This window comes from Panthera tigris, chromosome C1 (genome assembly GCF_018350195.1).
Source record: "Panthera tigris isolate Pti1 chromosome C1, P.tigris_Pti1_mat1.1, whole genome shotgun sequence".
Lineage (NCBI taxonomy): Eukaryota > Metazoa > Chordata > Mammalia > Carnivora > Felidae > Panthera > Panthera tigris.
Genome location: NC_056667.1, coordinates 130,462,344 through 130,484,487, shown reverse-complemented (window position 1 = coordinate 130,484,487; position 22,144 = coordinate 130,462,344). Strand labels below are relative to the sequence as shown.

General features: G+C 34.3%; 1 protein-coding gene across 1 annotated transcript in view; it reads left to right on the top strand.

The window, feature by feature from the left end:
- The window catches only part of LRP1B (LDL receptor related protein 1B), a 1,866,249-nt gene that overhangs the window by 1,698,088 nt on the left and 146,017 nt on the right, over positions 1–22,144 (top strand). The window contains exons 67-71 of the mRNA XM_042994392.1: positions 4,769–4,885; positions 13,106–13,212; positions 18,406–18,535; positions 20,149–20,255; positions 20,594–20,726. Of these exons, the coding sequence (XP_042850326.1) occupies positions 4,769–4,885; positions 13,106–13,212; positions 18,406–18,535; positions 20,149–20,255; positions 20,594–20,726 (594 nt within the window). The remainder of the gene's footprint in view (positions 1–4,768; positions 4,886–13,105; positions 13,213–18,405; positions 18,536–20,148; positions 20,256–20,593; positions 20,727–22,144) is intronic.

Genomic DNA, 22,144 nt, shown 5'->3' with positions numbered 1-22,144 from the left:
TGAGAGAGAGAGAGAGAGAGAGAGAGAGAGAGAATCCCAAGCAGTTTCTGTGCTGTCAGCATGGAGCCAGATGAGAGACTCAACCCATGAACCATGAGATCATTACCTGAGCTGCAATCAAGAGTTGTATGTTTAATTGACTGAACCCCATCTCAAATTAATTTTTTGTATGAAATATATTAGGTTGAGATTTATGTTTTCCTTATGGATAGCCATTGTTTCAGCAATATTTGCTAAAAAGGACTTTCTTTGGCTCATTAAATTGATTTTGTGCCTTTGTTGAAAATGAGTTGACCATATATATTTGTTTATATTTCTGGTTTCATTTTGTTTAACACTACATTTTCTCAATTATCATAGCTTTATAGTAATCTTTGAGATCAGGTACTGTAAATTCTCCAATTTTTTCTTCTTTTTCATTATTGATTGATTATTCTAGATCCTTTACATTTCAGTATATTTTAGGATAATCAGTTTCTTCAAATATAACTTGCTGGAATTTTGATGGGGGTTCCATTAAATCTTTATACTAATTTCAAGAAAGTTTTAACAATTTGAGTTTTCTAATCCATGAACATGATATATTGTTGCATTTTCTTAGGTGTGAATTCATTTTTCTCAGTAGTATTTTACAGTTTTCAGTATGAAGGTATTATACAAATTTCACTAGTTTTATTCCTAGATATTCGTTATTTTATTGATGCCCTTGTAAAAGTTTTCTTTTTTTAGTTTCATTTTTGGTTATTGCTAATATAGAGAAATATAATCAAATATATATATATATATATATAGTCATTGTATTTATAGCCTTTCTAAATTCACATATTACTTTCAGTAGTTTTTACATTCCTTTGGATTTCTTTTGGTATAATGAGAAAACTAAATTTCTTTTCCACTCCTGTATCCCAGCCCTCTTCTCCAGTTCTTGCTCACAAAGACATTATTACTATTATTTTCAGAAATAGCCCATACATATGTAAGTGGCAATAGGATTGCAGTAGATACTACATAGTTTTACATTTTGGTAGTCCCTCCGGGAGGATCAAATGTGTAGTAGTATCTGTAATTCATGTGGGAACATGGTAAATAAAAAATAAATAAATAAATAAATAAAAAACAAGTTTTCAAATCCTCCATTTGTTTTCTCCATTCTTATAATATAAAAAAAAACTACATTGTTCCAATGCTATTTAATAATTTGAATAAATAAAAAAAATTATATATTGTGATCATTTTATATTAATTACTCTAAAGTATTATAATGTGGAATTCTATATGTTCTATTCTACAATTAGGTTTTTGGGCCAGTGATTTTCAATTTTGCTAGTCTTTGGAATCAGCTGGCTAGCTTTAATAAAAATACTGATGTCTGGGATCTACCCAGATTTTATTGATGTGGGATATTGACTGGGCAAAGGAATTCTTTTAAATTCCCCAGGTGATATTAATGTGTAGCCAATTTGATAACTGCTATTTTACCTTGCTAATACATTTTCCTATTAAAATATATTTATATTATATTTATATTTTATATATAATATAAATATATTATATTTATATTTAATCTCCTCAAGGGAGACTTTAAATGAAGAACAAAGTCTATATGGTCTGTATAGTTTGTATTTCTCATTTTTATAGGCAGTGTCATTTGGAATACATATGGAATACATAATAATTTGGAAACATAACGTTTGAATAGCCTTGCATAAGGCAATTAACCTTTCGGTGTTACTGTTTCTGTATGCCCTAACTGAAATCTTAGCAATCAACTGTAACTTGTTTTTGTTAAGAAATAAAGTAAGTGCAGATCTCTTTCAAACACAAAATATGATACAAATATTTAAACAGACAAATGTACAAATGGCATTTAGGAGGAAAAAAAACAAACAAACTCCAAAACACTTATTGTATTGATAGTATCAAATGTGAACCTTGCATAGCCATGGGGAATTGCTTGGGGCCAATGTTGTAATTCTAGGTCACATAGTCTATTTGTTTGATCCAGTCTGATCTTTCTTACTTTCTTATATTCTAAAATTTTAAAACAATATTCTAAAATGATGCAAACAACACATAGAGAGGAATTAATAAACCTAATCTTAGATAAGCATAGAGTAGTGGCTTCAGAAAAGTTTAATTGCTAAAATGAAACAACCATATACATAGTTCAGTACTGAACCCCTAGTTTGAGTGGTCATTATTGAAATTCCAATCATCCTAACACATTTCTTGACTGAGTGAAGTGTGAAAAATGCTGTGTTAGACTTCTGCATATTTTAAGCCAATTTTATTATTTTTTTTCTCTTATTTATTTACTTAATTTTATTTTTTAAATATAATTTATTGTCAAGTCAGCTAACATACAGTGTATACAGTGCTCTTGGTTTTGGGAGTAGATTCCCATGGTTCATCACTCACATACAACACCCAGTGATCATCCCAACAAGTGCTCTCCTCAATGCCCATCACCCATTTTCCCCTCCCCCCACATCAACCTTCAATTGTTCTCTGTATTAAGAGTCTCTTATGGTTTGCCTCCCTCTCTGTTTGAAACTATTTTTTCCCTTCCTTTCCCCCATGGTCTTTTGTTAAGTTTCTCAAATTCCACATATGAGCCAAAACATGATATCTGTCTTTCTCTGACTGACTTATTTCATTTAGCATAATACCCTCTAGTTCCATCTGCCTCCAAAGTCAAAGGAAATAAAAGTAGAAATGAACTATTGGGACTTCATCAAGATAAAAAGCCCCTGCACAGCAAAGGAGACAATCAACAATACCAAAAGGCAACTTATAGATTTTAAGCCAATTTTAAAATTTAATTTAACGTGTAACACAAGTGAAAAGGATATACCACAAAACACAGCACTCAACACAGTGACACAAGTTAGGTACTGACTAATCATTAACAGGCAGGTAGGCTGGAGGAAGAAAGGGAGGGAAGGAGGAAGGGAAATACAGGCTCATTATATGTAGATCTATATAAGGACTATCTATCTGTAGAAAATTTTGCAAAGTTTGAAAAATTTGAAGTCTATCATGAGAATTTCTACAGAAATGTATATTTTTCTGTAGTGAGATCTGGATATAAATTTTTCCATTGCCATTTAATATCTTTGTAATATTGGAGAAATTGCTTAAACTCCTTGAAACTTATTTTTCTCATTATTTTAAGTGCATATAATAATACTTCTTAGGGATGTTATGAAGGCTGAATATGATCATGTTTTAGGAAAATGCTTAGCCAAGAGGTAGGTTGGATCCTTAATAGATGTTCATTATTTAATTTTCCAATTATATCTAAATCACTTTTGCTTTCATGATTTTATTTGAATTTTTTTTTAATTTTTTTTTAATGTTTATTTATTTTTGAGACAGAGAGAGACAGAGCATGAACAGGGGAGGGTCAGAGAGAGAGGGAGACACAGAATCTGTAGTAGGCTCCAGGCTCCGAGCTGTCAGCACAGAGCCCGATGCGGGGCTCGAACTCATGGACCGCGAGATCATGACCTGAGCCGAAGTCAGCCGCTTAACCGACTGAGCCACCCAGGCGCCCCTGAATTTTATAAGACATATTTTAAAGCAAACACCACCAAATTGCTTATCTTCTACTTTAGTTAATATATTTTATTAGTCTGAGTTGTTAGACTCACTGTCCATCCCTAATACACCTGAGAGTAAAGAGTCAAGATAGGGAATGTGTCCTAATTTACACATTAGCATTTACAATTTTATTATTGTTACATTATTGAATTCATTCCATCTTTAGCTTTCGGACCCTTGGTAATCAGGGTGTTTCATAGACCAAGGACAGTGTTATCACTAGAGAGCTTCTTAGAAATCCAGATCTACATAATCACAATCTCCATTTTAGCAAAATTCCAAAGTAATTTATATGTGTGTGCATTAAAGTTTCAGAAGCACTGCTTTAGACTGTATACAGTTAGCTATTACTCTTGTGAAAATTTAAGAATATATGACCTAAGATTTAGATATATTCTTATTGCATGCATTCTGATTCTGGCTCAATTCTGAACACAGGTTTCTTGTAAAGAGCACTGAAGCAGAAGTAAACACACACAAACACACACACACACACACACACACACACACACACACACACATTGACTGTTCCATTTAATGGTAGTAAAACTTCATCAGGCTTCTAGACTCTAAGTCTTTGTTTTGTCATTTGTAAAGTGAAAGGCTAGTTAATACCTGTCCTTGTACTCAGTGGGATTGTTTAGAAATCAAATGACATGATACTTCATTAATTTTCAAGGTCTGTACACTATAGGTTCTATTATAATCTATGAGTTTAGATCAGTTGATAGGTTGATTATGAGTAAGAAATTCTTAGGGAGGAAGACAAGATGACAACCTCAGAGTCTGACTAATAACCATTTATTTTTGCTGTCTTATGCAAGAAATAGAAGGTGGCTTAGGGAGGGAGTACCCTAAAGAGAATGGTAGTTCTTAATAGTTTTGATTTTTTTGATTGATTTGTGTTGACTTTGTTTGGGTGGGCCAATCAATTGCTTTATAATTGGCTAGTGATGAAAGCATGACTGATAACATAAAACAAGACAGTAGGATGAATTTTATTTAGCACTTAACTTCAGTTTTTCCTAGAGATGCTTCTCAGTTAGTAACTGAATTAAGGTCTGAGGAAATGTCATACGCCCTGAATTTGGCATGGCAGTAAGGATATTGTGAGGGATATCTTCATGGAAGTCAGTGATGCAAACTCTGATTCTTTCTATTACAGACAAAAAGACTTGTGGACCTCATGAATTCCAGTGTAAAAACAACAACTGTATTCCAGATCACTGGCGGTGTGATAGCCAAAATGACTGCAGTGATAATTCAGATGAAGAAAACTGTAGTAAGTAGCTGTTGCTTGAGAACACTGTGAGCATGAAGCATATTCAATAAGCAGGAGAGCAATGTTTAGTTCAGTTAAAGTATGAATTTGAACCTATCTGTCCCGCAGCTCACATTTTTATAAATATATTCACATTTGGACAAGAATATTCGGACTAAATTGACCTGAATCTCAAATGGTGGAATTATTGAAATGTTCATACTGGAAGTTATTTTCTTGTAGTTATCAGAATTGGTATGAAAGTATCATGAGGTTTAGTGTAACCCATTAGTATGCAACACAGTAAGCCCTTGATGCAAGTTCATACAAAGAGCTGAATGATGTGGAGACAGTACAAAACATATCATTCTTTAACGGATAGTATTCATTTCATTTCAGTCTCAAATCCTTTTACACTACAAATTTACCCAAGAGCATCTTTCAGCAAAATATCATTTATTCTCTCTGGAGTAGAGAACACCATATGTATTCAGGATGCTTTTCTCTGAAAATAGAATAACACTTTTATCATCATCTGCCTCCTGCATTTTTATGTAATAAATTTAAAAGACAATAATTGTCCAACAATTTTATTTTCTAAAAAGTGTGGCAGTATGTAAAATTGTGACAGCATGTTTATATTCTAACATTAATTTCTGAATATATTTCTTACCAGCATTTAAACAAAAAGCAATATAATCATGCTTAAAATAAGATAATAATCAAATTCCATTTATTAAATATTCTGCTACTTCCAAAAAGGATTTGGTGAAAACAAGTGTCTACTCTTATTTATTTATTTATTTATTTATTTAGGGAATATAGGGGGGGAAGGGATATAGAGAGGGAAGAGGCAGAGGCAGAGAGAGGGAGAGAGAGAAAATCCCAAGCATGCTTTACGCAGTCAGTGTAGAGCTCAATGAGGAGCTCGATCCCATGAACTGTGAGATCATGACCTGAGCTGAAACCAAGAGTTGGATGCTTAACTGAGTGAGCCACCCTGGTGCCCCCAATAGTGTTTAATCTTATACATTAGACTAAGAACAATCATTTCCCAAGATACAGGAGATGAAATAGAAACTGTTACATTAAAGCATAGGAAAAGGTTACATAAAAACATATAATTAGTAGAGTCATAGCCTTCATAAACCACTTGGATATTCAGTTTGCAAAATATCAACTTTTTAAAAATAACTTTTGAACTTTAATCTGACTGGTGTTTGAGGATCAGGTCCATTAACTGTGAAATCTCTGGATCGTCATGATTATGGAATACTCTGATTATGGGAATTTTTATTACTCCATCATATATGTATCTCTCAACTGATCTTACTTAGAGTGTTCTAGATTCTTTTAATCAGTAAGTCTGAAAAAACTTTATATAGCAGATTTTCAGATTCTTTCCAGTGATTAAAATAAAAACCTAATGAGGTAAGAATGGCAGGAATAGAAGAGTAAATGCAAAAAAAGAAGCAATTACATATACACTCTCTATTTAATTCACTTCCATTTCAGAGCTTAAATATACATATAACTACTTAGCTTACTTTAGGATACATTTAGTGTTAATTGTCAATAAGATACCTGAGAAGAATAGCACAATGCCTGAAAGAGAGGGTAAGTGAGAAGGCCACATTAGAAACTTACATCTTTGAAAACCCTTTATTCAAGGAGTGGTTGAAATTATATAGAAGTTAAACTACTGCTATAACTGGAGAAGAATGGGAAGAAGAATGAAGGGTGGAGATAACCTGTTTCTGAGTCTGCTGGGGTTTCCAAAGTGGTTGGGTATGATTTTGCAAGAACTCAAGGAGAAGGAACACAGCTTCTCACTTGTCTCTGGGCAAACAGTGAGAAATCACTGTAGCCATCATCACAGAACCCTTAGGAAAAGCAAGAGAGTGCCTGCAATATCAAGCATTGCAGTATAAAATACCCCATTATGTGTGGTCCACTTTTAGTCCCCACTCACTCTGGGCATGTGGCCTAAGATAACAATGTTGATGAATTTGCAGAGGCGAGAGGACAGTGAACAAGAATGAAGCATATTATAGTTGTGAATGGAAAGATAGAGGGGATACACAGAACCAGTATCAGAACTGATAACATAATAAACGTGTAAGAATGTGTGAGAGGAAGGCTCAAGGGATCAAGATAATTGAGTGGTGTTTGACGGTACCATCTGAATAGACCTGAAGAAATGAGAAAGTTTAAACATTGAAAATGTCAACAGTTCTACATGGGCAGAAGTGGAGCCTATGAAAAGAGAAAAAAGAATACAACATGACTACATAAAGCACCAAGAGGTTGGTCATATATAGGTCAGCAGTAGAACAATTACTGCTCCTGTATAAAATGTTATCGGGATATTTCCCATTTTTTTAACTACCTATTGAAAGTTTTATGATTTGATTTAATTATTATAATTTTAGAAGTATATAATTACAAGAAAACTGTATTATATATGCATATAAATTATTATTTATATATTATAATCAGGACTATATATATATCACATCATATATGTATGTATATATATATATATGTATATCTTTATGTTTATTTATTTTTGAGAGAGAGAGACAGAATGCAAGCAGGGGAGGGACAGAGAGAGAGAGGGAGACACAGAATCTGAAACCGGCTCCAGGCTCTGAGCTGTCTGCACAGATCCCGATGTGGGGCTCGAATTCACAAATGGTGAGATCGTGACCTGAGCCAAAGTCAAACATTTAACCAAATGAGCCACCCAGGCACCCCCAACACATATATATTTAATTTAAATATATATAAATGATAACAGTATACCCCAAAAGATAACAGTATAATGTTACCATATTGTCTAAATATCATTAGTCAATTGTATGCATTTTGATTCATATTTGAGCAATTACTGTTAGCAATTATTAAGTAGTGGAATATAGCAAAGATAGTAAATTAGCCTTAGTGTTAAAAACAACAGTAGCATTTTTTTTTTTATGTGAGTCCCCACTCTGCCTGAGAGCTCCATAAGACCGAGTTTGGTAAAAGGAAGAACAAAGATGAGCAGTGGGTTCTGGAAGAGAAGGCCTGCTTCAGTTCAGCAAATCTTACTTTAGCACCTGGTAAAGACAAGCCAGGGTGCTCAGCATCAGCAAGGAATCTAGGAGAGCTGAACGTCTGGATGAATTCGCGGAAGGAAAAGTCGCTGGGCACCCAGAAGGGAACTCAGCCTAAATCCACCTCCTTTGACTCCGCCTCCAGCTCTTCTGGCAGCTGGCGCTCATCAGCTCACTGGCTACACAAGGGTTTTCATGTGGGGAGATGCATGCCCCGTGGCCTTGTGCACCAGGCTGCCTCAGCATTCTCTGCTTGGCTTCCTGCATCTTGTGCCACGCGCCGCTGCTGCTGACATAGGCAGAGAGTTCCAGAAGGTTGGGCCTGTGGAGCATTCAGTGCTGTGCTCGCCACAGAGCCAGTTTTAGGTAGTTCATTTTGAGTCACGCTGGGACCTCAACATACCTATTTTGTTATTCCTTAGGTATGTTTGTTACAATGATGGTGGCGTAGTAGAATGTCTCCACTAAACCTTAACCTGTGGCCTCACCCACAGAGAAGGCGTGTTTTTATGTCAAGTTTCTATACACATGCAGCACATGGGTGTGTTACAGAGCTTTCTCTTCTGTTCTGCTGGCCCAGCTGACTGTTCCTGAGCCAGTGCTATGCTGTTGTTACTATGGTTTACCCTGTGTTGCACTGAGCAAGACTCCCTTCTTTACTTTTCTTTGTCAAAAAGTTAACTTATTTATTTCTTGAGCTCCCCCAAAAGAAATCCAACTGGAATTTTGAGCGGGATTGCACTGACTTTGTAGGTTAATCATTAATGTAATTAGGTCTTTATAGAGTCATCCAAGATAGGTCACCCTATATTAGGTCACCTAGTCCAAAAGCATGGAATGTACTCTTTATTCAGATCATTTCGTTTTCTTTATTAAAATTTCAAAAACCTGTAAAAAAAAAATTTTTTTTCTATCAACCAACACTCACGTGCATTCCATTGATCCACTCATTCCCTTATCACATTTATCTGAGTTCCTATTTAAATGTCTGCAGACAGGGTAGGGAGTAGAGCTATTTCTCAGGGTTTAGCACAGGGCCTGACACATTTATAATATTAGCAGTGTATTTTTAAAATCGCTTTTGGGTTTTTGTGTTTATGAATCTGATATAATGAGTTTACTTTTTACATTGTGTGGTAAACACTCCAGGCATAGATATGGGAAGAGTTTACATCATAGTGAAGCAATTAACTACCAGCTATGTTTCCAATCTAATATGCTTTCTCCTTTTTTATATTTGTATAGCATAATTAGTCCATTGTCATTTTCTTCATCATCTGCTGATCATTTCCCTTGTAAAGTGTTCAGCAGGGACACTTTGCTCCAACAATGATTTATGCTCTTAGAAACAAGAAAATTTTATTGTCACTGGAGTTACTTTGTCATCTGTATCAAAGGTTTGAAAATATCTGACAAGTCTCAGCACCTATGCTATCTTTATCAGCAATAAATGTAATGTATGCGGCATGTACACCTGCTAAGTAACTGATGTGCAAAATAAATTATTTCATATCTTTTCATTATTAAGAAGTAGCTAACAATCGAATAGATATAAAAGCACTAAATAACTTGATCAGCCAGATTACAGTTTTCGTAGAGAGACAAGCTGTGTCTGCCTTATTTGAATTTCTAGTACTTTCACACTGAATTTATATCAGAAGATTATTTGTATAGCATGTCAGTTATACTAATTGTATTCTAAAAATTCTCCTCAGATGCTTACACCCACATTTATATAACTTTTGAACTTATCACCAAGGGTTTATGATAATATACTCAGCAGAGAAATTGGAGTCTGGAAGCCTTTCTGCTCTGCCACTAACTCTGTGGCTTTGAAACTCACTTTTATTTTCTAAACTTAGTTGTTTTTTCTTTTTCCATTTTATGCAAGATAGCTTCCAAAGTTCTTTTGAGTTTTGAAGCTGTATGCTTTTCTTCCTTTAGTATCGAAGGAAATGACTTATCTATATAATGCCCCTATTTTTTATTTTCATTATAGAATCCAGATCAGCCTTCCAAAATATCCTGTGAAGGCTTCTTTGTTGTTAATTTGGCATGTTTAAATGAGACTTATGGAAAACCTGGTTAATTTTTCATGCGTAGGGTTCCCTATCTACTTTAGATCTGGAGACATAGGCAATATCAGAAAAAGTTAATGTGAGAAAAACATTTTGGAAATACTGGAGGAAATTTCAAATTCAAATTTTCTTTCCAAATGGGTTATCTTCCAGGTATGATCATTTTGCTCTTCTTTTTAACAAAAAAGCTACCTATCATGCCAACATCTGAACATTGGTCTTTTACTTTATCCAGAAAAGATCAAAGTTAAGAAACAGCAAGAGAATGCAATCCCTCAGGACCTTGTCTCATAACTTAATTACGGTTTTCTCAAGAGAAAGTTTCATTTTGAGACATCCAGTGGCAAAAGATTCTGAGGCATACAGATGAGAGTTAAAAACAGACTTGCTATCCCATTCTTGATGACATTTGTATATGTATAAATAATTCATGATTATTATTCAGAAGTGGTTTTGCTGGCATTTCATGCTAGAAACATACATATTTTCATATGCACTGAAAAAATTTTTTTTCCAAAAAATCACTCAGTTCCTCTCCTCCCCTATTAAAACAGAGTAATTAACAATGTTAGCTAAGTCTCTATAGAACAAGTGTTGTGTGGAATTACTGGATGAATGCTTTGAAGTACTTTATAACTTTATAACTTGTTATCACCTTAGATCAGCAACATCCAACCCTGCCTATAGAAAAGTGTGTCAAACTCTGTGAAGTCATTTTTGTTTAGCACATGATGAACACACTTGTGTTTAATTAGCATAAAGTCAAGTTAGAACATTAAAGGATAAATATATTCTGTTCAGACACCTCCAAATACATAAATTCAAAGTTTCTACTGCTGTTTCTTTTAAACATCTAAGTGTGTGTTTAAAAAATGCTCTCTGATTTTTAATGAAAATAATTTTGATTGTTATTTTCCATTATTAAATAAATTGAGCACTGATTAATTAACTTATTAATTTCACTACAATTTCTTTTCCCTAAGAAGAAAACTGCTCGTGTGTAAACAGGAGGGTGAAATGGCTTCAGTATGGAAGAATGATAAGAGAAAAAGAGTTCTCTTTTATTTCTAAGTGAAGTATACATTGTTAGCCATGTGCCTTGGACAAGTAACTTGACTTCCCAGGCCTTTATTGTTCATCTCTGTAATATGTGAACACTTGTTATTTCTTCGGTAGTAAGGGAGACAACGATATGGCCTAGTATTAAATAGTACAGGCCGTGGTATTAGATCATCTAGGTTCAAGTTCAGTACTGGCTCTTCTGCCTGCAGGGTGATTTGGAGACAGCTCCTTATCCTCTCAGTGCCTCAACTTACTCATTGGCAAAAGGGTCCTATAGTAGCACCTGCCTTACACAGTTGTTAGAATTAATCGTTGAGTTAATTCAAGTACTTAGCATTAATTTCATTTAGTGCCTAACAACAAATAAGCCACCAGTAGCTGGTAATAATTATTATTGTTATAAATAGTAATATTAATACAGTTGTTTTTAAGATTAAGGGATAATATATGTAAATATAATGCAAAGATGAAAAGAGAAAGTGCTATTGTCATCCTCACTAAACAATGGGGTGTTGAGAAATGAAGGGATCCTTCTGTTACGTGGCTTTTTCTCATTCCACTGAATAGTATTTTGTCTTATTCATAGCCTGAAGTTCACATTTTAGTATATGAAGTCTCAGAGCAGAACAAAATGCTGATACATATTTACACTTTCCATAGTTCTCCCAGTGGTCTCAGGAGGGATCTCTATATAGAAATATAAGAGCCTTCATGACGCCAAGCATTCTTGATGTTACCCTTTAGCTAGAAACTGAGTGATTGTGTATAGCAGTAATCAAATGTGGGCCAAATTATTCACAATATTTATGCAGAAAATAGGCTTCATACGGATATTCCTTAAGTTTCTGTTATTCTTCCTTCCTCCTTCCTTCCTTTCTCCTATTATTGCGTGTGAGGCAGCTGTAAATACAGTTAATGAGTAGAGAAAACAAAAAGGGGTCTTTCATCATGCCAGATACCAGTTCTATTTAAAGAACACAAAGTAAACAAGAGATGATCTGTAGCAGTCATATCAATTCCTGGAATCCTACGTCATTGTGCAGATGAAACATATTCTATATAGGAGTTAAGCCAAGCAGTAAGTCACACTATTTGGCTTATATCCTATGTGGACTATGGTGAAGCATAATTAAATCAATAACTGGCAAATTACTTAAAATGGCAGGTAAATGCTGCAGGACATGAGCAAACATTTGCATAAACAAAAAGGCAGTTTTCAGTTATTTTGTAATGTTTATTTTTGAGAGAGAGAGAGAGATGCAGAGGGGGAGGGGGACTAAGGATCCAATGTAGGCTCTGTGCTGACAGCAGCAAGCCCAATGTGGAGCTTGAACTCACGAACCATAAGATCATGACCTGAGCCAAAGTTGGGCACGTAGCTGACTGAGTCACCCAGGTGCCCCAAAAGGCGGTTTTTAAAAAGTGAAGTTCCTTGTGTCCTTTCAACTCTTACCCACCCAGTCATGTCCAATAATATCCCCATGTATTCTTCTTGTTTTATGAACTCTAGACTCTCTGGGGACAAAACTGAAAAATTAGAAATTTGTTAGAATACAATATAAAAGTCAAGAGTCAAAACCTAGACTTACTACTCAATAAATAGCCCCATAGGTACAGAGTCACAAAATGTCTTAAAGTAAAAACATAAAGTGACTTAGAGTTCCAACAATTGGAAAAGATTTGTTATTATGTAATATGTAGATTCTTATGTCTTATTTTACTTTGATGTTGTATTTTTACTAAACAGTAAGCTATCTTTTGTCTTTTTATCAATTTGTTTCTGTAATGCCACTTTCTATTCATGATTTTAAAATAAATTTGAAAAATCATCATACTGTGTACCATAGATGCTTCATGAAACACTTTTTCTAAACTATTTATTGGCTTCCTATACAATTGCTTGGCTAACCTCCTTTTTCTTAATGCTACCTCATGCTATATGTCATATAAATTTAGAATGTAGTTGCATATAATCGAATAAGCCTGTGCTATTTTTCTGTCCCCAGAGCCTCAGACCTGCACATTGAAAGATTTTCTCTGTGCCAATGGGGACTGTGTTTCTTCGAGGTTCTGGTGTGATGGAGATTTTGACTGTGCAGATGGCTCCGATGAGGTAGGCAACTTTGTAAAACCAAACAAAAAAGAAAGTTTTTTAGAGTCACATTTATAATTATTATTCAATCCAGTGAGTCTGTCATGGACATCTCTGAAATACTCTTTTACTCCTGACACAGTGAGATAAGTAGTATTATATCTGAGCTCTGTGCTGCACACACACAGCACGGGGAATAGTTCTTGTGCTACTATTGACAGTTAACTTTATAGTCTGTTTTACCTCAAGTGGTGAATAGCTGGGTTGGGAATAGGATGTTTGGAAACCCTATTCCCTATAGCTGATGCCCTTGCCATCTGTGAATTTGTTCATAAATTTGCTGCAGTATTTATAGTCAGGACTAATATTTTTATGCATTTTAAACAGTCTCTTCTCCCCAGTCTCTTTCTTCAATAGATACAGTCTTATAGATTTCGATGTGGGTCATCAATTTTCATGAAACCACAGGTTCAGCTTTGCTTAGATGATGAATCACAATCCATTTATAATAAGGTCTGTGTACACACAGCTTAAGTGAAAAAAGTGTAAAATATCTCTGGATAATTCTGTAAACTTAAGATTGTGTTAACACTTGTAATACCTCACACAATTCATTATTTATGCATCTATGTATTTGTGTTTCAGCTGTTAATTACTCCATGGAGCTTTAAAAATAATACATGACACATGATTATATATATTTTTTTTTATAAGTAAAAAAAATTTTTAGAGTAAACTCTCTAGTATCACAGAAAAGTCCAGTAAGAGTCACTTCATGGTTTTCTGTTAATGATTTTCCATGTTAATATCAGGAACACAACACTGGTGACACCAAGCCTAGTCATAAATAAAGGAAAAATTAGTTTTCTTGTCCTCAGTGACCAGCATGCCTCCTTCCAGGGTACAATGACTCCCTAGACCTCTGCTCCTCTGGTTGACACACATAAGCACCTACCCCTCACGAAGGTCCTTCCATTAACTATAGGTTTGCCTAGAGAGATTCTCTGCTGCTGTAGAGGTTTCTGTGTTTCAGGTCAAACATCATTAGTCATCCACCAATTTCCTACATCTTTGGGAGGCACTGTAGGTCTCTACTATTTACAGAACCCATACAGACTACAGACTAGTTCTTTACCAGTCTGCGGGTATTCGTATTAAGATTTGACAATTCTCCATTTTCACACTATCTTGGAAAAGTCCCCAGTCACATTCAGGAGCCTAGATTTTGGAAACAAATGTATTTAACTTCTCACCCAAAGGCCAGAAAACCTAAACCTTGAGGTTGCAAAGGTCTCTTAGGAGAAGTTGAAACATAGCACTTATATGCATGGGGCTAGTCACAAACAAGTCCAAACAGAATTCTTTTTTCAGTTTTTTTAATTCATAGGAGAGCTACATTCTTACTGCCCAACTACATTTTTACTTAGTACCAATTTATTCAAAAATTATACTAAATGTTTCCCAGTCAGACAAATACTTTTCACATAAACTCATCCATACCATGTAATCGTTTTTTTTTTTTTTCTTTAAAACCTGTTTCACCACCCCTGTGTAATCTGTGAAACATCAAGAGGTGGAGATATACTGTTTAAGGCTTATAATCGCATCTTCCATGTTATTCACTAGACACCCAAGGTATATATACAGAATCAAACACTTATTTTCCAAAATCTTATTCAAGTGAAAGTAAATGTCCTTATTAACACCATTTATCTCATGCCCTAAGTTCATGGATGTAGTTCTTTGATGGCTGGATAGACCTCCATTACAGACATTTTCATGGTAATGCCCCTAGGGAACCAAAATAACTTTCTTAAAGGTGGTCTTTATAAGTAATGAAGTGTCTAACACTATAGGCAGTTGATTCCTCTTTTCTTTCTAAAGGTGAGAATTACAGGTTGAATGGACTAACAAACAAAGGAACAAACAAATGGCTAGAAAACCAAATTACATACAGGGTACTCTCAATTTAGGAATAAAAAATAAAATTGTGAGGATACGTTTTTGTAAGGATGTTAACTGATAATATAATTAGCTTGTTCCTTACGGCCAAAACAATAATAATAATAATAATAATAATAATAAATAATAATAAAAACTTGGATCAGCATAATTGTGTATCACATCAGTGGCATACAGAGATTGAGTGATTAATTCCCAGAGAAGAAATATTTAAAGTGACTTTAAAATATACTATTTGGACTCTACATCCAGTATAATGCATTGTAAGGACAAAAAGAAATGCAAAGGAATCTTAAACTGTGTTCATATGCTTGTTATTAATAATGTTGGTTTTGCTAATTTGAAACTCGTATATATTGAGAGTAGGGTAGATCAAATGCTTAGTTATTTTAATGTTATTAGCACTTAAAAGTTTGAAGTAAAAGAAAGGAGATACAAATGTAGGAACAAAAAAATGTAAATAAAATTATGTAATATTAAATTCAAAAATATCAGTAGGAGATTTTGATTTATCTTTCTCTTTCTAAAAATATAAAATTCTTAGCTCTGCCACTTAAAAATTCTAAAACCAGTGACATCTCAGCATTATAGACTATCCTTAACATTCATACAGTGGCCTCTAAATACCATTTTCCTATTAAAGGAAACAAAACTCCTTTGAGATGTGTCCACTTATAGGTCCGAGAAGGAAATTGACAAAATGAGTCACTACTATCTTGTTAAGCCAGAATAAGACTATTAGTATAGTGTCCCGAATACATAGGAGATAATTGAAGGGGTTTCTACTAATGAAAGAGACAGCTTGGACATCAGAAAGAAAAATGACTTTAATGGATTGAAATATAATAAATGTATAAAAATACATGTGTGTATAATAATACTTTTAAAAAACAAAAAGCTCATTAGTCACTTTAGATGTTCCAAAGGTATCCTTCTTAGGATTCAATCAGCCTAATTTGGAATGTGGGACATTCAGTAGAACAAATGACCTAGTGTCTGTCTGCAAGTAGTAAATAGCATTAGAAAAACAAACACACACACACACACACACCTAGGAGAATGGGAAATAGTTATTCATTTAAAGAAACTCAAACCAAATTCAAAATTATAGACTTCTTTTAGATCCTTATTTTACCAAACAATATTTTAAAAATGAGAAAATTTTAGATATTGATAGGAAATAACTTTAGAGTAAGTCTAAGTTATTAGACTTTAGACTAATAACATAGGGATTTGGGCAAATTTTGTGATATTGCGAATGTAGTGATACTATTGTTGTTATGTTAAATAGTCCAGACTATAAATAAGTGTAATGGAGGATGTATGAAACATGAATAGTGACGTGTTCGTCATTGTTAAACAAGCATGATGGGCACGTAGGTTCATTATTCTGTTCTTTCTTTCTTTACGCTTTTGAGTCTAAAATAATAATTAAGTAACCCACAAATACAGACACACACACACACATACTCATCAACTGTCCTGTAATTTATCCTTGATTGAAATCTTCTGATAATTGAAAAAATATCTAAAAGTAATGTTTTCTGTATTGCTGCCAATACAGATACACCAGTGCCATTGGTTATTGAGCTATTTTACTCAAATTACTTTATTGCTGAGATAACCTTTGATTAATTTCTACAAATATATACTGAGCAGTTGTTATAATCATGGTGCAGTATTAGATATTTGGTTCACAGACACACACGGTGCCTATCATGCAGACAAACATGACCCTTATTCTACTGGAACTGAGTTACGTGAAATTTTAATTTATATTCCTTGTTTTCTGCATATGCTACCTCATTCATTAATTCATTCATTACATTGGCAGTTTTTATTGAATGCTTATTATGTCCCAGTTATAATACTGAACATGGTGGTAAGGTGGTGAACAAAACATATGAAATCCCTTTCTCATGACCAGTGCATGGACTGTTTCTCCGTCTTTTACAGCATTTACTATTACAGGATTTACACTGCAGATGCACTGCATTTCTAATTATCCTTACACAGGAAAAGCCTTTTCTTAAATAGTTCCATTTCTGTTTAAACTTCCTCTATAAATCCTTTCATAAAAACCTTGAGAATCCATATGATTAAAATTACACTTATTTATATTGACAGTCGATGCATTTTATTGTAATTGTTGGTTTAGGGGATGGTATTTCCTGTTAGTTTATGAGTTTAAAAAATACATGGAGTAAATCTTAGTTTCCTTTGGATTCTTATTTAAGAAACTCTGGTACCTGGTAACCCCTCAATACTTGAGAAAAGAAGGGAAGAAGAAAGGCAGTAAGAAGAAAATGAATTATATAGTGGGCAGTCTAATTAAAGTACCATTGGCAAAGAGAAAATTACAGGGACTTAGAATGTAAACTCCCTTTCTTTACATGGGGATGACACTGCGAAGAAGCAGGGAGTAGCAGATCCACATGGTCCGCTTAGTGAGAGTTCCATAAGCTGTGACGGTTACACCTTTTGTGGAAGCAACAGGCAAGTATCTTTTGGCAAGAATAGAAATTACTTACAGAAAAACCTCATCCCAGCAAGACGTTTCATTGGAGCATCCCATATCAACAGGACTGGTCAGACCCAAGGAAGTTTAATTTCTACTGGCTCCCTTTTATTGATCTCATATAAAGAATCGAAAGGTTTCCCAAAGGTATAGCTACTGTCTTGTTTGACTTCCAAATAAAATCTATATGCAAACTAGCAGACGTGGCAATTGTGACAGTTCCTGTCACGGTTCTTTAGCAACAAATGTTGGAAGAGAGAAAAATTATGAACAGCAACTAGTTTGTGAAAGGACTGAGGAAGAAGTGTGAAAAGAAGGATAAAGGAAGGACACTGCAGGAAGTTTTTGCCAACACAGAACAGATTGGCCTTCATTCTTCTTTGTTTCACTTTCATCCTGCTACCCCATTCCCAATGAACTGGATGTACTTATTAGAGATAATTTTTAACCCTTTATTTCCTCCACGATCTTTATTGTCACCTATAATTATTAAAATTACATGACCTCCTGTCTATCGGAAAATGATCTCCTCGGAGTAATTGATGTGATGGAACCATAGGATCTATGTTCTTTTCTCATTTCTCTGTAAGTCATCATAAGACTTACAGAGACAAATGAAAATAGAAAATTGTTATAGTTTTGTTATATAGCCGTGGGCTTAAATGACCATCTGAGCTTCTTATTTGTGGCAGTGTAAAAATTTAATGTTAACTGTGTTGTGTGGTTTTTGACAGAGAAATTGTGAAACAAGTTGTTCCAAAGATCAGTTCCAGTGTTCCAATGGTCAGTGTATATCAGCAAAGTGGAAATGTGATGGCCATGAAGACTGTAAATATGGAGAAGATGAGAAAAACTGTGAGCCAGGTAAAATGATTGAGGTGGTAGTTAATGTAGCTGATATTTTAACTTGGTATAAAACCATTTTAAGCAGTAATTAGGAGAAAACAATGGCAAATGCACACACATACTAACTATGTTTTAGATATAAGAATTTAGATATGCTTATAGGTGAATTAAATAGTGTACCCTTTATATGTTTTGAAGGTGGTTTAGCGTAGGATAATTACTATGTTTGGGATCCAAGCATTACTCCCAAATTTGATCTTCTGGTTTCTCTGTCTTTCCACCCCATTTGGAATTGTTCCTCCAAGATGGAAAAGTGATATATGTTGAAACTGTCAGTGCAATAAACGTCAGGTTTTCAGTTATGGACATTAAGGTTATGGCAAAGAATGCAGTAGTTTCAACATGAAACCAGCTGAGAAAAAGCATAAGTATATTATTTCTATTTGCATTTTGGTCCAAAATCAAAATAAAATTAGGAAGCAAGACCAGAGTACAGGGAAAAAACACCCAATTTATTGTGCGTTTTTATCCCCTAAATATAGCCTTAGAAATATGGCCATTAAAACTTAATTTTTTTATACTTAGGTATTTTAATAGCATCATCTTACCAAAAAAAAAAAAAAAAGAATTACTGGGAGAAAATCATGCTATGATCTATGTACAACCACAAAAGCATTACTTTGAGAGCCTAGGTGACAGTAGCAGATACAGGACACACATGTTGCTGCCCGTGGTCGATATTGCTAATTGATCTTTTTTCTTACTGAATATAGACCTATCTTCAGACTCCATATGAATACAGATCTCTAGGCAAACACTGCCAATTAAAAGGAATTAAAACTCTAAGAAAAAGCTTCTGAGCATCCTTGGAGTAAGCAAAGCCATTATATAAGTACTTTTGGCTACCAGAGATTTGAAGGCAAGCCTAGCTAACTCAAACCCAGAGACTAAGGCAGCAATCATAATTACTATGTCAATTAATTAGATTAGGTACTGATAGTAGTTTAAATATCCACATGCTATTTTTATTTTCTATGTCATAAAAGAATACTTCAGATTCTATAGACTCAGTTAATTATGCATATATTCATGTTTAAGACCCCAAAACAAAAATACTTCTCAGAACTTATGCAAATATGACATTTATGTCAACACAGCCAGCTAGATATCATGGGGTCTAGGAGACCATGCCAAGATTTCTACTTTTAGCTTTATATAATGCATATATAAATTAACATTCCCAAGGGTCACTAAGTCTCACTACAGTTTTAAAACCAACTTGAAGCCTTTGTTTTTAAATAATTTAATTTAAAATTATGAAAAATTCATTTAACTGTTCAAAATTAAAGAGAAGGAGGATATAGAGGGTTTTTTTTTCTTCCTTTCTGTCTTTAGTGAGTTAAAAACTTACTGAACAGCCTATTACGTCATTGAGATGTATTTTATGAAATGCAATAATATTATGAAACACATTTTAAATAAATGTGTAATATCAGATATTAAGTACAGTTTAAATATAAACTATTTTCATTACTGTCTATGAATTTTTTATATGCTTATATATGTTTTTATCTATCAAAGCAATCATTCATTTTAGTGAATTTAAATCTTAACTTTATAATTATATTCAGATTCTCCTACTTGCTCATCAAGTGAATATATATGTGCCAGCCAAGGATGTATTTCAGCATCTTTGAAATGTAATGGAGAATATGATTGTGCTGATGGTTCAGATGAGGTAAAATCTATCATTTGATTAAAATCTCTGAATTACATGAATTAGGTTCGGGAAAGTGAATGTAATAAAAATAGAGTAAAGAGAGAATCTTGATTCTTAGCCGTCTAAAATCTTAGGACAAGTACATTGAATATAGTAATTGCAGCAAATACCCGAATCTGCGTGCTGTTCATATACTAAATCTTATTGTCATTTGTAGGGGTTATATTCATTAAGTCAAAATAAAAGAAAGCCCACAGTGTAATAAATCTCCAGTATTGTCAGCTGCATGTTTGTTTTTCCTGTGACTATATCATTATCATTAATGAAAACTGCAGTGCCTATTTGTATTTGAACAGATGGACTGTGTGACTGAGTGTAAGGAAGATCAGTTTCGATGCAGAAATAAAGCCCACTGTATTCCAATTAGATGGCTTTGTGATGGCATTCACGACTGTGTGGATGGCAGTGATGAACAGAACTGTGACAGAGGTAAGGGGTGTGTGTGTGTGTGTGTGTGTGTGTGTGTGTGTGTGTGTGTAAATAAGAGAGTGGCAGTTAAAATACTGTGTCAAGTCAATAGTGTGCTAGAGGCAAAAAATAGGATCATTAAATGATTCTCTTTACCCATTCTTATTTCATTACATAATATCCTGTTCTGGGTAAGCAAAATCTGGATAATTTCCAGATAGAGTGCAGTGTTAGTTTTCATATGACAAAGGTAACCAAAGTGCAGGTTTTTATTGCATCCGATCACAAGCATGGCTTTGGACTAGATGCTGGGTCAGGGATAGGGGCAGAAGGATGCAGGGAACATAACCGCTTGTAGCCATTACTACAGAAGTATTTTTGGTGTGCATTTCTCTTCCATGTTGCCTGCCTTACTATGAAAGAATAATAACATATGGCATACCATATTACACATACACATACTGATACACAACTGCAGGTCATGCCCCAAATTTCCCTTTTGCCATATGGTTAAGAAAATGACCTACATTTTTTGTCAGTTTGGAAGACAACTTTTAATTTTGCAATACATTATTTTTAGCTATGTTAAAATATTTACTGACAGATAACAACTTTTTAATTGTAATTCACCACATAAAAGCAGCAATTATTCCTACTTTAGAGTCAATGAAGGGAAAGCAAAAAAAAAACAAAAAAAACAATTGTGGGGCAAACCTTAAAATGATCACAAATTCCATAATTCTTATTATTTTAATAATGTTAAATACATTGTTTAAATGCAAAATTTTTTTTAACCTGCTTACAAAAGTCTCTCAAGGAGTGCACCTGGATGGCTCTGTTGGTTAAGCATCCGACTCCTGATTGGGCTCAGGTCATGATCTCACAGTTCACGAGATGGAGCCCCACATCAGGCTCTGCACTGACAGTGCAAAAGAGCCTGCTTGCTTGGGATCCTCCCTCTCACTCTTTTCTCCTCCCCTGCTCACGCTCTTGCATGCTCTCTCTTTCTCTCAAAATAAATACATTAACGTTAAAAAAAATTAAAGTATCTTGATGTACTTTACATTATGGAATATTTGGAGTATCATCAACAGAAATGATACTAGATACTGATGTAGGCTGCAAGGCATTTGAACATGTGCTCAGGGTTTATACAGTTTAAATGTACTTTTGCAACAACATGAATGAGCTAGACAGTGTAATGCTAAGCAAAATAAGTCAGTCAGGGAAAGACAAATACCATATGACTTTATTCATATTTAGAATTCAAGAAATAGAACAAATGAACAAAAGGGGAAGAAAAAGAGAGACAATCAAACCAAGAAACACTCTTAACTATAGAGAACAAACTGATAATTACCAGAGGGGAGTGGGGGGGGGGGGCAGGGGGGGTCAAGTAGGTGATGGGGATTAAGGAGGGCACTTGTTGTAAGGAACAC